Source organism: Lepisosteus platostomus, chromosome 14, assembly GCF_059453375.1.
Source record: "Lepisosteus platostomus isolate fLepPlt1 chromosome 14, fLepPlt1.hap1, whole genome shotgun sequence".
Classification (NCBI taxonomy): Eukaryota; Metazoa; Chordata; class Actinopteri; order Semionotiformes; family Lepisosteidae; genus Lepisosteus; species Lepisosteus platostomus.
The window spans coordinates 30,533,253-30,550,113 of NC_142624.1; the positions used below are offsets into that span (position 1 = coordinate 30,533,253).

General features: G+C 36.8%; 1 protein-coding gene and 1 long non-coding RNA gene across 2 annotated transcripts; both read left to right on the forward strand.

Annotated features, from left to right (window-relative positions):
* Positions 1 to 2,528: 2,528 nt before the first annotated feature.
* On the forward strand, positions 2,529 to 7,104 carry umps (uridine monophosphate synthetase). Its single transcript, XM_088605577.1, has 6 exons — positions 2,529 to 2,769; positions 3,476 to 3,629; positions 4,325 to 4,996; positions 5,417 to 5,592; positions 5,851 to 5,965; positions 6,865 to 7,104. Exons 1-6 carry the CDS (start codon positions 2,626 to 2,628, stop codon positions 7,044 to 7,046), a joined length of 1,443 nt encoding a protein of 480 aa, XP_088461703.1. The 5' UTR covers positions 2,529 to 2,625; the 3' UTR covers positions 7,047 to 7,104.
* A 4,016-nt stretch (positions 7,105 to 11,120) lies between these two features.
* On the forward strand, positions 11,121 to 12,770 carry LOC148649204 (uncharacterized). The gene is made up of 2 exons (XR_015926303.1): positions 11,121 to 11,711; positions 11,865 to 12,770. It is a non-coding gene; the product is annotated as an uncharacterized LOC148649204 (long non-coding RNA).
* Positions 12,771 to 16,861: the final 4,091 nt, after the last annotated feature.

The following is a 16,861-nucleotide window of genomic DNA, read 5'->3' on the forward strand; positions in this document are numbered from 1 at the left end:
ATTACTTCAAAAAAAAGCATTCATGTGATTTGCAAGTCATTACAACTGGAAAAACAACAACAACATTTTGTCTAAATATTAATAAATTACTTTACAAAAAAGGCCTTATCATTCTGAAAATCACAGTGAGCTATGCAAGAAAAAAAGATGCTGATGCAGTGATTCCTGGTTTTATTTTCAAAACAAAGCACACATTTTTGCAGAAGTTGATGAACAAAGCCTTTTTTCCTGATAAACAGGTAACCATTTCTGAAATGTGTATATATATATAAATGTATTGTATAAACATCAATGTTTATATAATACATTGATTTCCGAGTGTTGCATACTGGCACAACAAGAGGTTATCACTTTATAGGTCTTCTCAAATTATTGCTGGCATCATGCCTGATGTATTAGCACTATTTTTTTAGATATAACTCTATAACTTGTGCTGATAAAGCCATTGTACAGTGAAATGTTCAATATAGGCTAGCAGTGGTTAGCATTGCTGCCTCTCATCGCTGTACTGTACTGTATTCTGGATTTAATTCTGGGCCTTGGCTACCATCTGCATGGGGTTTGTGTCTTCTCCCCATATGTGCCTGGGTTTTCCTCCAGGGCCAAAAACATACTGGTAGGTTAATTGGCTTCTGAGAAAAATGTATCCTGCACTCATTGTGTGCTGGGACAGGCTTCAGGTCCCCTGCAACCCTAAATTGCATGAAACAGTTAGAAAAAGGATGGATGGATACTCAGTATAGGTTAAATTCTCTTTGCAAATTCTCTGTAACTTTCCGCTCAGTTTTGGCGGGCTTGTTCTGAATTAAATTGAGATCTCGTTTGGGAGGAATTAAACTATGGATCAGGTGGTCTGTATCAGCAATGTATGATTTGTGTGATTTGTAGCATTTTCTGTGGCAAAAGTAATGCTGCTTTAAATGGTACAACTGTGTCCTACCCTCTACATACTGCCAGACCATGATTTGCTGAAAGACTCCAAAATTAAAATGGTGCCAGAATGTACACATGGTAACCCAAAGGGCATCGTACAGTGTTTTGCCAATCCTCTCTGTGCTAGAGTAGAATTGTAAAAGTGTGACAGATGCAGAGGTTTAGGCTAGATCTCAGGTGCATATGAACCTAAAGTGAACTCACTAGAAAGATGTCAAACTGCAAAAGGAGAGACAGTACTGATACATTACTATAAGGATCTGGCAGCTAACTTAGCATCCTTGTGGAGCCAAAGGTGTTACTCTCAATAATTAGCTAAAACAATCGCTCAGGAATCATGGCTGCAAAGATACAATCATAAGAAAATGTGTCTTTATTATGCTCGAGATCTAGATCTAAATATAGATTCACAAACCTGAGCATCAGACTATCAAGAACAGCTGCAAAGACTACAGCCACAGAGCTCAAAATAAAGTAAACCCTAATGGAAGCATTTATAAGGAAAAGTAGGGAATTGATTGGGACATTGTTACTCGTAGTTCTGTTCAATGTATACAGTATGTACAGCATGCTTGTCTTCGTATAAGGCTATAAAAAGAGCGAAATTACCGCTCCCCAAAAATGTTCATTAAACTACCCTTCTGTACGCCTTTATCACAATATGAATTTACTGACTGTGTGCAACCTTCCTGGATCACGTCCCAAGAAAGAAACAGGAGAAGAAATGCCAAGAGTACAGAGCCCATCAGGAGATGGTCTCACACTATCTTTTCTCTTTCATCGCAGTAAAACCTATCAAAGCAGAAAAACCTGTGTCCAATGTTCAACGGCGTACTACAGGGAAGAGCTGAACTGTCCAAAAGGAAAGCTACAGTAATTGTACACCTGTTCGCATGATGTGCATGACTAAAATATATGTTTATTCTTGAGTTAGACGCTATCGTACTCCAATGTATAGGTTGCTGAATCAAATCTTAGAATCTTTATTGCTTGTGGTCAAATAGGTCAGGCTAAGACCAAAGCAGAAAATACTTTTTTTTTTCAAATAGCATTCTGACGTCCATATTTCCGCTGCCTTCTTTCCCTATTTAATTCGTAATTTTGTAATTGTACTAAAAACACATTTTAATCCAAATGACAAATGAACTTCATGATACTAGTACAATGTGTTATAGTTTAAGTGCAAAAGGCTAAATAAAACACTTTACATTTTTACATAGACAGAAATCAGAAAATCTCTACCTTAAAGTCGTGTAAAGAAAGAAAATTCTCACTACAGGTCTGTGTCTATTCATGGACATACTGTATATTAAATGCAGCTAATTACAAACATGCGCTGGATTAATGTTTTGTGAATTTTAATTACTTACTAATTAATATCGTCATACGACTTTGAATCGCGCACATTCTCGCCAAAATTACACGGAAAGACACGAAACGTACCGAGAACTAGCGGTATACTAGTTCAACTAGTACAGAGAAATTTGTGGGATTTTCTAAATGAGGTTATACCACACAAAGTGATGCGGTGTCATTTCGAGTCGGAAATACACGATATATTCCGGCTACTGCCGAAGCAAGAGAGACATATTGGATTCTTTATGTGGTTATGTCACACAAACCAAGACAGACACAAGTCGGTGAAAGGGAACGAGTTCGTGCAGTATCTTGTGTTCGTGTTGAACTGCAAAAATGGAAACTTTAGACGAGCTCATCATTAAGTTATATGAAGTTCAAGCAGTTAAATTTGGCTCATTCCAGCTGAAGAGTGGGATAACTTCACCTATTTATTTTGATCTGAGAGTAATCGTGTCTTACCCAGCTTTACTGAACCAGGTAACGTAACCAGTTTACAGATTTCACATTCACGTGCTTGTTAAATTCACGTGTTCCAGATCTTGAGTGTTTAAAAATGTCACTCTGCAAGATAAAGTATCTAATATCCTCAAATGTGATGTGACCCGCATGCATATACAGAATATCAACATAACAAATTAGTGAAATAATAGCACGCTATACCAGCACGCTCTCAGTCAAAATGGAAAAACAAGATTTGTGTAAAAACCCAGTGTTCAAACTAACCCCGATCTAATCAAACGTTAATTGTATAAGCAGTGAGTAGACGTCTATTTTATTACCTAGTAATAGAGTACTGGTTTACTTTTATATAAAGAAAATGCTCCCATGGAATATCCTCTTACTTATTACTTAGTTTTACTGATTATTAGCAAAAGTTCTTATCAATTAAGATCGTAGTCGATATCACAGCTTTAAAGAGCTAAATAATTCCTGCCTGGTCCTAGAATTCTCTTAAAAATTCATTTCAGCTGACTATATGTCACTGAAAAGCGATATAGGAAATTCGAGATGATTTTACTGGCAAAAAATATTGCTATTTTAAACGACATTATGTCTTGAAAGTTTGATGATTATTTAAAAATATTGTTTATTGTTAATACGTTGGTATAAATGGTGGCCTCTCTTGAAACCCATATTTTTTTTGCATTTTTTTGCATTCTGTATCTGGATCATTTCGAAACAGGTGTCCAGCCTTCTCTTCCAGTGTGCTCAGGGTGCAGAAGTGAAGTTTAACAGTGTGTGTGGAGTCCCCTATACAGCTTTACCCTTGGCCACCATCATGTGTTCTGCCCATCAGATTCCAATGCTTATTCGAAGAAAGGAAGCCAAAGATTACGGTATGCGAATTATGGAAAATTGTCCACATCCATAGGTGTAGACATTCAAACATTAACATCAGTTTATTTGCTTAATTTAATCAATCCCTTGTTTATATTATAGGTAATATGGGTAATGTCTTCTCCAGCGACTTCCCATAGTTACATGGGTAATAATGGATCATTCTGACGATGATTCAGTAGTTGTTCTACACGCTGAGCACTGCATTTGAAGTTGCCATGCTTACGTTTTTGTGACGTTCTGCCGGTGTGACACCTGACAAAGGCTTAATGGCTGAAACATTGTTTTTTCTTTCGAATTTTCTGCGTAGAAAGAAAAAGCACAACGCCATTGCACACTGACGCAGCCCCACGCCTGAGCGTGTTCTTGTCTTCCGCTGTTGTCACATAATCCCGTTTTCTTCTGCACGTGCCTGTGTTGAGATGACTGATGAGGTATCAGCGAAAAAGCTTGTGCTGTTCCCAAAAGATTTCAAAGAGGTCCACTGACACACAAATCGGAGAATCGCAAAGGATCAAGACCGTTTCCTGTAACTTATAGTCATCTTTTAGATTGTGTGTCATGTGGGCTTCTTTGATTGTGGAATTGTAGGGGCTGACAAAAGCAAGATATTGATTTGGGGAAAAAAGGTTGTGATGAAAGATCTTAACTTGTTCCCTTTGATGCTTTTTTTCTTCTTGTCATCTACATAAAGGAACAAAACGCCTTGTGGAAGGTACCATCCATCCTGGGGAGACTTGTCTCATTATTGAAGATGTGGTGACCAGTGGAGGCAGTGTTCTAGAGACCGCAGAGGTGCTCCAGACGGAGGGCCTGAAGGTGACCGATGCCATAGTGCTGATGGACAGGGAGCAGGGGGGCAGGTGCAGGCTGGAACAGAAAGGCATCCGCCTGCACGCCGTGTGCTCCATTTCGAAACTCCTGGACGTTCTGCACAAAACTGGGAAGATCGATGCCGAGGTGGTGCGCAGCGTCAGCAGGTTCATACAGGAGAACCGCGCTTTTGAGTCCCCGAAAGGCAACAGTGCGGCGCCAGCAAAGGAAGAGGATGAGAACCTGAGCTACGGCGCTCGTGCTGGACTGCCTTCAGTGCATCCCTTGGCAGCCCGGTTGCTGAAGCTGATGGAGAAGAAGAAGACCAACCTGTGTCTGTCGGCTGACGTGACGGATTCTGAAGAGCTGCTGAATGTGGCAGATACTCTGGGTCCCTACATTTGTCTGCTCAAGACGCATGTTGACATCCTCCAGGACTTCAAGCCTGACTTCGTCAAGGCTCTGAAAGCTCTGGCGGATAAGCATGAATTCATGTTGTTTGAGGATCGGAAGTTTGCTGATATTGGTAACACAGTGAAACACCAGTACGAAGGTAATTTGACTTAAGTGGGAAACCAGGGCAGTTTGTAGATCCGAGATCTTAACTAAGAACGTGTAGTAATTGTTTGTGATGGCTAAAGATATTGTAGTTGTCTTTTGTATTAATGGTGCACAGAGTGCTCCATCTCATTTAGGAGATATGTCTTTACCTTATTGGAAAGGGAATGGCAGCCAAGCTGAAATTGAATAAAAAATGTCTTTTGGGACATCCAGATACTTAAGTGTCCTTTTGAAACTAAATGCTTCTAAATAGAAATAATTAAAAAACTTAAATGTCAAATGTGTTGTTTTTTTTTTTTAATTAAGAACCCTGCATTAGAGTCCTGATTAGAGTTCAGATCCCTTAGTCCAGATTTTAAAATTGCATTATCCTGTTTTCGTCACAAAATCTTCCTCTGGTTTTCTTCAATAGGCGGCGTGTACCAGATTTCCACTTGGGCTCATGTAGTAAATGCCCACGCTGTGCCAGGCCCTGGGGTGGTGAAAGGACTGAGTGAGGTGGGGAGACCCCTGAACAGGGGTTGTCTCTTGATAGCCCAGATGAGCTCACAAGGCTCCTTGGCGACAGGAGACTACACCCAGGCTACGGTTAGTATTGCAGTTTATACAGAGAATAAATACCATCAACATGGTTTTAATCTATCCTATTACAAAGGACCTGAAGGCTAATATAAAGCACAATTTTAGATCTGTGATACCGGTTATTTCACATTTCCTGAAGCAATACTGTGAACTCTAAACTAAAACAAAAAGAGAGAAATCACTGTATGTGTGTATGAGCCCTCCTGTACTAAGAGTGAAATACAAGCTGTGAATGCAGTAACCAATATTTCCATGTTTTCACAGGTTAAAATGGCTGAAGAACATTCTGACTTTGTATTTGGCTTCATTAGCGTTTCAAAAATAAGCAGTAAACCTGGATTTCTTCATTTGACTCCTGGAGTACAAATGCAATCAGGGGGTGAGTATGGTTCTGCTCTTAAGAGAACAATGAAGAAATAGTCAGATGTGGATCTAAACAGGGGTATATTTGTCCTTAACATCTTGAACAACCTATGACATTAAAAGTCAAGGAGGAAAATATCTAGCATACTGCATTTGAAAGTGAATTTTAGTGGACCTCTGTACTGTCTTAATGGATTTATATGATTAGAGTGCCAGAATACAAAATTGTACAGTATGATAAGATACAGTGACTTGAAAATGTTATTACCACCTACCAAGTCTCATTTAGATTAATTATAAGTAATGTGTACACAGTGCAGTTTCATGGGTTTACTTAGCAAGACTGACAGCTAGGTTTTGAACGTTGCCACAAGATGGCGCTACAGTATCAAAAATCAAAGATTGCTGCAAAGGTTGACACAGGAAGCAGTTAATAAGTTAGACTTTCACTTTAGTGTGTTTTAGTTCCAATTTAATTTTTATTTTGATCTTTTTGCCAGCATTACCATTAAAAATGTCTTGCAGTCTGAGTTTTACATCTATTTTTTTCTGCTTCAGAGATAAAAAAACATTGCTTAGTACATGTATCTGCTTCTACCAAAATCCTTCATTTTTTAGCACTTAAGCATTACAGGTCTCGTGTTAATGATTTGAATGGTATAGGCTTACAAAGGCCTTTGACCATTTAAGACAAGTGCTTTATATGAATCCACAGCAGACTGTGCCATAATATGTATGATGCAAGACTGCTGTCTGTATTTTCATCTATTACTTATGCTGTCGAGAATGCTCTGAAATTGAAGAAAAACAGGCACAAGGCAGAGTTTGTTCACAAACGTGTATTTACTGAAAACTGGAAAAAACACAGGTTGGTTGCAAATCAAATGAATAACTTGTTTTACATTTATTTTGAAGGAGATGCTCTGGGACAGCAGTATTTAAACCCAGAAGAAGTGCTTTTTAAGAGAGGTTCAGATATCATCATTGTGGGAAGAGGTATTTTAATGGCCCCAGATCGAGTGAAGGCTGCAGAAGACTACAGGACAGCCGGGTGGGCGGCTTACCTGAAGAGGATTTCTGGACCTCAAACCCCATAACTTCAATCATCAGAAAGAAGACTTACATTCCTAAATAAAAGCAGAAATTCAAATCGGACTTTGGTTTCTTCCTGTTCGAACTAGGTGCTATTTTCCACTTTCCAGCCTTGGAAAACTAAATACATTTGAGTTCTAGAACTGCAAAAGCCCCTTTTCAAAATTTAGCATATTCAAAGCAGTTACTTTTCGGAACCAGCAATGTGACATCTTCATTTCATTCCTTCAGCAGCATCGGAGTGAATGTGTAAAGATACACATTAGCATAATAAATCAAAATTATCAGAATTTAGCATTAAATTCTTCAGTGTTATGTATAGATACATGTGTGAACAGTTAATTATGTATTTCTAGTTCTACACTAGAAATGGTAGACAATTTCAAATATCCAATACAAATATTAAATGTCTGCATCCCCAAAATGTTAGTACTATTTGCATTGATAGGCGGCGCAACAATTTAAACTTTTATTTCCATTAATGTTTTTTTTTAATCATGAGGGCAAGAAATATGATTTTAATTTATTCTTTAGCATAATTATACAACACATCTAATACATTGAGAGCGCTCTTGCATTGTAATAGCAGCTCTTAGAATCTTAACAAACGCCGCTGTTGCTAAAATACAAATTCATCAGTCAGAAAATGTCTTCATTATAGAAGAGGACTTCTTTAAATGTTTTTGTTTTTTTTCTGGAGTGTGCAAGTCTTATCTGCTGGGGTTTACTTGACAATCCAGGTCGAGAACCTGATATCTGCTACTCTTCTTTCAGATGAGCTCTTGGTTGTTTTAATCAACTCCAAATTTAACAAAAAAAAATGCATTGGCCATTTTGTATAGAAATGTCAAATTATTTTTTACAGTTAAAGATTCAGTTGTAAACATAGATTTCAAAATACTCTTGAAGTCCTTGTCTTTTGTTTGAAGCTGGAAACAAAAGTTCTTATCAAATCATTGGTTCAGTTATATATTTGACTGAAAACCAGCATTGCAGGTAAAAGATTAGTAAAAATGATATTTCATCCCTCCCAGGGCTACTATTGGACAACCCCAGAATATGTCTTTAAAATTTCATTTTAGCTAAGCTTCTGTTTTACCTAACTAAATGTGTTATTGTCTTTTACTACTCAATAGTATTTACCTAACAGATGCCCTTCTACAGAGTGACATTAAAATGTACAAAATGTGCATTAAGTGCAAGTACAAGGAGCAATCATGCAGGTACAGCAAGGCAAAAATACTAACCGTGAAGCTATAACACACTGGCAGTCTTCAACTGAAGGGCTGCTCAGAATAATTGAAATGGTAAGAATTAAAATAGTACACAAAGTGGATACAGAGCAGAAATATAAACACCTTATGTATTCCATACTTACAGTACAGGAAATAACTGCAAATAGCAAGTTACATTTCCAGTCAGAGAATTAAAAACATTAGTACCTTACAGTATAAGAGTTATTGAAAAATGTAGATGAGAACTGAGAAATCAAAGGCACTCTCTGAACATATGTGTTGTAAGGTGGACAGGAACCATGCAATTGTAATTTTACTGAGTATTTCCTCCACAGAGGAGTAAGATTATAGAAACAAAGGTCTCTGGTACTGGAAATCTGGCAGAAGAATAACAAAGAGGAGGCAGAGAGAGAGAAAAGACTGAAGATAGGCAAGAGCAGAGTGTTTTATATAATGGTAGATAATAACTAGGGTTTTTTTGTAGCAGAGCGTGCAGCAATAGACAGCAAGTGGAAGAACTAGAGTAGAAGGAGCAAAGAGAGTGAGAGAAAAGACAATGTGAGAAATGACTCTGGGAAGAGTTGAAGGGGGCAGAGACAGTAGTGTTGACATTGGGTGGGCCAGGAAGTCAATATTGGTCTAGGTGGAAGAGTATCATTTTCAAATATACAATTTTTTGTCACTTTTTCTCCCCCAGAGAGTGAAGAAAAAGAAGGAAATTACAGGAGGTCAGGCTTCAAATAATTTATTTTAAGATTATGAGAGTCTATCGAGAAGGAGAAGGCTCTGGGACAAGCAGAGACATGCGAATCGGTGGAAGGAAAAGAGAGGACAGTCTGAGCCTCATTAGCATAAAAGTGGTACAAAAAGATGTGGGAAGCAATTAAATGAACCAGGGAGTCATTACAGAATAAGAGATGCAGGGGACCCAGGACAGAACCTTTGGGAACACTGATGGCAGGACAGCAGACCCCACTAGTAGAGCTGCTATGACATTTAACAAGGACAGAAGAGAACCAGGCGTGTCCACTGACAAACATGTCTAGTGCTGAGAGAGGTGATAGAAGAATAAAGGGATCAAGTGTCGAAGAAGGTGTGAGATCAAGGAGGATTAAGACATGAAATGGAGGGAGCATACTGTAATCTGAGTGAAGAGAATCATTAACCTGAGAGCAGCTTCTGCTCAAATGTGTGAAGTCAACGTCGAACTGGAGAGTGTCAAGCAGCAAGTCAAGCAAGAGGAAAATGGAGGGCTAAGCAATGCATCATCTTCTCAAGGGTTTTAGAAAAAAAAGGGAAGAAGAGAGAAAGAACAGTAGTTCTTCAAGAGATGTGAGACATAGTGTGTTTTTTTAAGGGATACACAATCAAATGGAAAAAGATTGAGAAAAAGAGTATAGGGGTGTTGAAGAGAGAAGAAATACAGTGTAGGGAAAAAAATCAGTTAGGGATAAACCTGAATGGTAGTTTTATGGCCCTGGACCAAAGAGAAGATATCCAAATCATGTATCTAACTCACACTAGCTCTAACATGCAAAAAGATGTTGCATGCTGCTTATCTCTCCAATTTTGAAAAGGGGCTTTGCCTTTCTGAACAAACAGCTTAGAATCTTTTTACAAATAGGTGTGATACTAGCAATTTGCCAGTGTTGACACAGAATGTTGTTTTGTGAGTCCATTGGTTGACAGCTGTCTGTATTGACCTTAGCTATGATTATGATAATTATCATGGATTCTTGTTTTTAAAATGTCATTGAAACATCCATTTCCACATGTGAGTGCATTTATAAATCCACACTGCAGGAGACCTCATTTACATTTTCTAATGTATCTGACACAGGAAGGGTTTCCCATACTGAATTTAATGGTATTCAACCAGGGGAGCTTCACAGTACCATATTATGTAAAGATGTCCAAGTTGAACTCTCCTGTTTCATCAGATGTCATAGAAACACATTGATTTTGTTCAATTTTCATACAGGTATACCGTGCCTGCAATCAAAATCTGGCACAATATGCAGCTTTTCAAACTAACTGTGTATTATTTGAAAATCTGATACTCTTTAATCCATTACACATATCCCACTTACTTAAGTGACGTTAGAGATACTATACATAAAATAGTTTACGTTAGAATAATTCAGAGTCTTGCAGGATAAAATTATGTTTACGAATCTGTGGTAAGAGCCCAAAACAATCCACTTTAACAAAGGGTCAAGGACAACAAGAAGTCTTCTCTGCATAATCCTGAAACTATCTGTAAAATTGAGATTTAAATTATGCTTTATGGTATATCACCCACCTGACCTTCATGTGTTCATAAGAGCAAGAGGAACTTGCACAGCAGCTTTTGTCCAAACTCAGGGAAGCACAGAAAATGCACTCTGACCCATGTACAGTACTTCCTAGTGATAAAAATACAACAATGTTGTAATGTGTATGTCAGTGTTTGACTCTTCCTGTGTTAAGGACGTTCGTATTGTTTACTGAGCACTGTATACAGTATCTACTAGAATTTACACAGATACTGCAGTTCATCGAAAGGCTTCAGCTCAGTTTCTGCTCTTCTCCGTAGTCATCTCAACCACACACATTGTTTATCACACCTATGGGTGCATGTTTAGATATACAAAAAAGAAGTGCATAACACACACCAGGAGAACCTGTATATATAAATAAAAAGCTTACATTATTTTCACATTAATCTATTATGAAACACACACTAGTGTTTTATTGTTCAGATTAGAAGTCATCCTTCCCTTCTCCTATCCTTTCACTGAAAATTTGCTTTTCAACTTTATATTTTTTAAATATTTTTAATTTTTATTCTGGGCTCTTCAGAGTGATTTTGCTAGCCTACAGCGAAAGACCAGGAAGCGGGCTCAATTTGCAAGCCGTATGGAAATCTTTGTGTAAATTAGTTGCAGCAGGTGGGTGGAAAAAAGCGAGACAGGTGCTTTTTTTTCAGGTTAATGAAACTGCTCTATGCGCCACTCAATGCACCTTTCTATTCTATTTTACAATCATCTCCGAGTGCAGAGATCAGCCAACAGACCTATCGTATCACCTCCATCAGCCCTAATTAACAAACTGACACACTCGTTAGTTTGCATAGAGTCCATGCTGGAAAAGCCAAGGGACTTAATCACCTCCCTCGGCCCACCCCCTAGTCCTTGTGTAAATATTTGATCAGAGCAAACGCACCGTGCGACAGGTGTGCAGAAGAGGATCCTCTCTCTTTAAAGACTAATATATTTTCCCCCCTCTTACCTCTTCTGATAAATGGAGGGGTTGCTATTTTTACCCTGACTATATAAACTGGTCTTCTGGCGTACAGGTTCATTTCCCCTAAGGACGCAGAAATGAAAAAGGTGACATTTCTTCGGGAGAACTGCCGACGTGTCATTCACTGGAAAGCAAACAAGCTAGTGACAGGTAAGACGTTCGTGTACGTGATTCAGACTCTACATCTCAACTTTCGGTAACAATTCTAATCAACCGCCACTCTGTTCCTTTTGTTCAATTGATTACATCCCAGACTTTAAACTAATTTTGTTTGATTCCTCTCGTTTTTTCAAATTGGTTTAGGACCTCACCTTACATGGAAATGAAGTTCACCTGGACAGGTTTGGTAGAAGAAGACAACCTGAAGACGAAAGCTGTTCTTTTCAGAACCTGAAGACGACATCGCAAAGGTCAAACTACTCAGATTCAAGACGAGTTCTGCAGAAAATGACTTTAGGGTTGTGTTGACCTTACACGGAGACTCAGATTATTTCTGTATTTGCCTCACGTTGAGCCAGACGTACAATACCTGAAGACGAAGTTTTGTTCGTTCGGCTCGCGTTAAGCAGGTACAGATTGTCGACCCATCTGAATCCAGAACCACGAAAATTAAACAACGATATTTACTTGGAGAGATAAAGAGGACAGAACCTATAACGGAGGCGCGTAAATTATGAAACCGAGGACTACTTCAAATTGAGCCTTTATTCAAAAACGTTCAATTTAATAAATCGTCCTAGGGCAGATTTTAAAGCGAGGGATTTTCAGATTTGTAGATATTTTATTTATTTTTGAAGCTTTACCTTCTCTGTTAAACGTATAGAGTACTTACAGGTTTGATATACTTCATATTCGTCCTCGCCCCTTCTCTGTATTTCACTTAGAAAGTGTATATTTGATTTACACCATTCGAAGTCATGGTGTGTGAAGAAAATATCGCGTAGCGTTTAGGTGAAGAAAGATAAAACGCCTTACTTACTGTTTCCTGTTATTAAAATGTTCATTTCCTAAAACAGAATATCTTGTATGATTCTAGACGGAACTTCTAATAATGTTTGTTTTTAATGAAAGAAGTCATTACTTGCATTTAGATACATTTAAGTCACAATTAGGCTACTTTGGTCTCTGCAGGAGTTTGTACAGTATGTGTATGCCAATATTGTTCACTGCAAGTGGAAGTCAATAAAAATAAGTACCCGCAACAAATAATCTGACACCCACAAGAAGTTCTGAATAAGAGTTTATATTTAACTACATCAACCGTTTCCCCAGCGTGCTTTTTGGAAGGATTATGAAAATGTCTGCGTATTAAGAAGAATCCGTATGGATTGCTGCAAAATAAAGAAAATGTGGGAAACCGGTCTTACCCAAACGACATTACTGTACAACGCAGCCACCGGCACGCAATTAATTTTCATTTAACCAAAGTTTCCAGTGATTCACCACCCAATGTTTTGTAGTGCTAACGAGTTCATCTTGGAACAACTTTGCATGCTTTCATTATGAAACTATTCTTTAACATAAAACTAATACAACGTTGTTCCTATTTTATTTTTTAAAGTGGTGTCTAACTATCAATTCATCCGGTTTATCTCTAAAACAAATTGTTATAGCAGTATGAATGCGTAATGCCATTTGTCCTAAACACTCCCACATGAATTCTAACTTTATCCATGTCCAGTTTAAAAATTACAATGTTCTCTTGGAGATGTAAGTTCTTGCTACAGACTGAATGCACTGGAAGACTAAACAAGCTTTCTGCTAATCATCTGGGCATCCAAAAATCTACAGTACATACAGTACGATGCAGCTAATAACACATTAAAAAACAAATCCTTAGAAAAACTATGGACGCCGAGGGAGCAGACTAATATAGAAAATGCATCTGATGTATTTTTAAAATAAATATCTGTGTTAAAAAAAGTCATACACTGCATGCATTTTGTTAAGAACAGAGATGATAACTACAGTATTAGACATTACCATGGAAACCAACACCAAGACTTGTGACATAAGCAGCAGCTCTAACATGTTTAACAAACACTTTAATGGAACAGCGTAAAACATTAACTACAGAAAACAGAGTGGTCAATAATATGAAGGAGAACATCTGTCACTTTAACTCCCCTGACGTCCTAGATCTACTTATTAGTTTATAGCCCCGAATCTGAAAAAAAGAAAAAGCCATTTTCATGCTCTGTTTGAGTGTCCCTTATTGACTTCTCAATCTTTTTTCTTAAATTTTAACCTAATTTCCAGAACCCTATTAGTTCTATATAACAATATATACTGAATTTGAATTTGCCAGATTTTAGAGAAAATCCTTGTTAAATGTACAGTATCATTAATTTACACCTTATGTTATGACTTCTATCGCTGCACAACAAAGGATCAAATACTATTTTCTTAAAGTCTGAATAATTCCACATGGTTGCCTTCCATTCTATCACATATAATTAGTACTTATCACTCCTGTTTCTTTTAAACAGTCCCAAGATTCCAAGTTAAATTTTACTATAACATGAGGTTGTGAAAGATGGTAAATTCTTTACCTAAGACTTCCAATCCTCTCCTGCCTAAGCAAGTGGAGACAACTAGAGAAATTTGTCAAGGGCTCACAAAACCTACTACAGGGAGAATTTATTTTTCACATTCTAAGCTACAGTTTCTGTTTATCAGATATCATGTAATGTCAATTTGTTGTGTATTATAAAGAATGATTATCTCAAACTATAGGGAGAGAATGAAGGACTGTTTTCCGGCCATACTGTAGAAATAGCGTATTATTCAGTGCGTTTCATCTTTAAAGAATGTGACACGATTCTGTTACGCTTTGCAGAGGTTGTGGTCCAACAGAAGCAGGACAACAAATGTAACTAGACTGAATACTGAATTGTGTCTCAATGGCCACTGAATTCAGCCCACTGCTGTGTTCCTTTGACTTGTGAGAGAAAGACATTTTAGAAAAACTACTGGATTTATGTATAGATTATAGGGCTTAATATGAGACATTATCATTGATTCTCCAATAATCTTAATGGCACTGTAGTGACTTTTTATTTTTCCTTTGTCTTTTTCAACTTTGAGAAACATTTCCTGAAAATAGAATAAATTACAGCAATTATACATTTTAATTTAACAAATAAAACAAATAGCAGAATTCTTTCCCCAGGTGACCAAAGATTAATGTAATGTAGTAATACTAATGTGTGTATATATACAGTACATACTGTACACATATTATCATACAGTATGTACAGTAATTATATCACTTATTGTATACATACAATAATGTAAAGACATCAGAAGTATTTCAAGCTCAAACCACAATTGGCAAAGCAAAAACCGGGATGGAAGAGAATTCATGTCAATGAACCAGTGTTTAAAGAAGGAAAAAGTAACATTTTCAATAATATTTTGGTATATAAAACCTTTCAGCTATTTAGCACATATTGTAAAAGTCAGTTTAATATGTTACACTTTTGCAAACACAGGGACGTATCAGGGAATTGACAATCAAAAGCATTCAGTTTTTATAACGTAACATAAAGAAATTGCCTTTACTTTAGAGCAACATAAACTTACAATTACAAACAAAAGAAAGGTGTCTGCAAAAAGTACATAAAATAAGGATGTTTCACAGGCATGAGTTAAGTAGTTAGGAAAACTGCTTATGCTCTGTTCACATAAGCTTTAGAAAAGTTAAAAGTGATCTTACTCTCTGTATTTTAATACATTTGCATACATGACCCGGGACTAGTTTTTCAAGAAGATGAACAGGAGCTACAGGTATACTGTATACAGTACATTCAAGACAAACATCTACCAAGTTCTGTGTTAGAGCAGAATCTGGAAACAACACAAAACAGAAACTTAATTTCTTCACAGTTAACAACTGTTCAATTATCAGATACTCTCCCTTAAAATTCAGGATTCACATCATTTTGCTTTCTTTTCTCTGCAAATCAGGAAGTCTATAGAAAACAACCCACAAAAGGCCACTGTCAGATTTTTACATAGATCTGAATTTTGTTATTAGCCCCCTTATTATTTTATTAATGTATTTTTCTAACCGCAATTCATGATAGTACTGTAAAAACTAGTATAAAAAATACATAATATTAAGTTTGACTTTATATTAATGTAAAAGGGAAAAGAAAATGTCAAAATGAATCACAATTGGGCACCATTTGGTGCATATGTTTCATTGTATATCTGTATATCACTACTACTTGCACAAAAATGCACAATGTTTGAAACTGTGTTGCAGTGATAAAGCCTTATTACACCTGAAATATACAATTGCTAATTCATTCCAAGTAAAAAAAAACATCCTTAATATCCTTGTAAAGGAGAATGTATAGTACAATGGCTGTAAAATGAAAAAATAAAATAAAATGGCTCAGAAACAGCCTACAATGCTACCTTTTTGAGTATTTATCAATCTACTTCTTACTTTTGTTTCTATTGCTCTACACAGCAGCTGACAAATTTGTATTGTGAAAAATTTTCTTTGCTATAATGCAAACAGCTGTTGTAAGCTCTGTTTATGCCTGAAGTGTTTTTATGCTGTTCCTTCAGCACAGGTACAGATAAATAATGTAAGGAATTACAAAGACAACTATGCCTGTTCCCCTCTTGTTCTAAATCAACCATTACTCCACCACCTCCCAAAGTATTCACTTTACATTTTGTGATGCTGGGTATAACTAACAACTACTGTAGATGATATACATTTCTGTGTAAACTGTTGTTGAAGGCTTTAAATAGCAAGGAGGACAAAACAGGTGGAAATATACCCATTAAAATTGTGATTTGTACAAAATGCAAAAATGTACAAAATGACTATTTAGGGATGGTCTTTAAACGTACATAAAACTAAAAATCTTATTGAATATTTGCCAGTAAGGTCATTGAATAATAAACAGGCCTATCATTCAAGAACAGGATAAATGTTGATTAGAGAGCACTAGGAATTATAATGATGTGAAGGATTGGTTCTTGTATAAATGGGACAAGAAAGGTAGTCTTGATAACACACAGTACAAAGGGTTTTCAAAGTGCTATTACTTCAACATAAATAAGCATTGCCTTCGATATTATTTGACTCCATTTTGTGTAGAAATATTCTAGATCATTGCTTTTCTTGGGTGGTAATTACTGATTTGGATGTGGGTTTTTAAATAGTAGGGATACTCTTTATTGAAGCGACAACCTTAGTTTTAATGGAGTTTAAGGGAGTTTGAAGAGAATTAAAAAACACAAATCATCATAAATCTTGAATGAACAACTGAAAACAG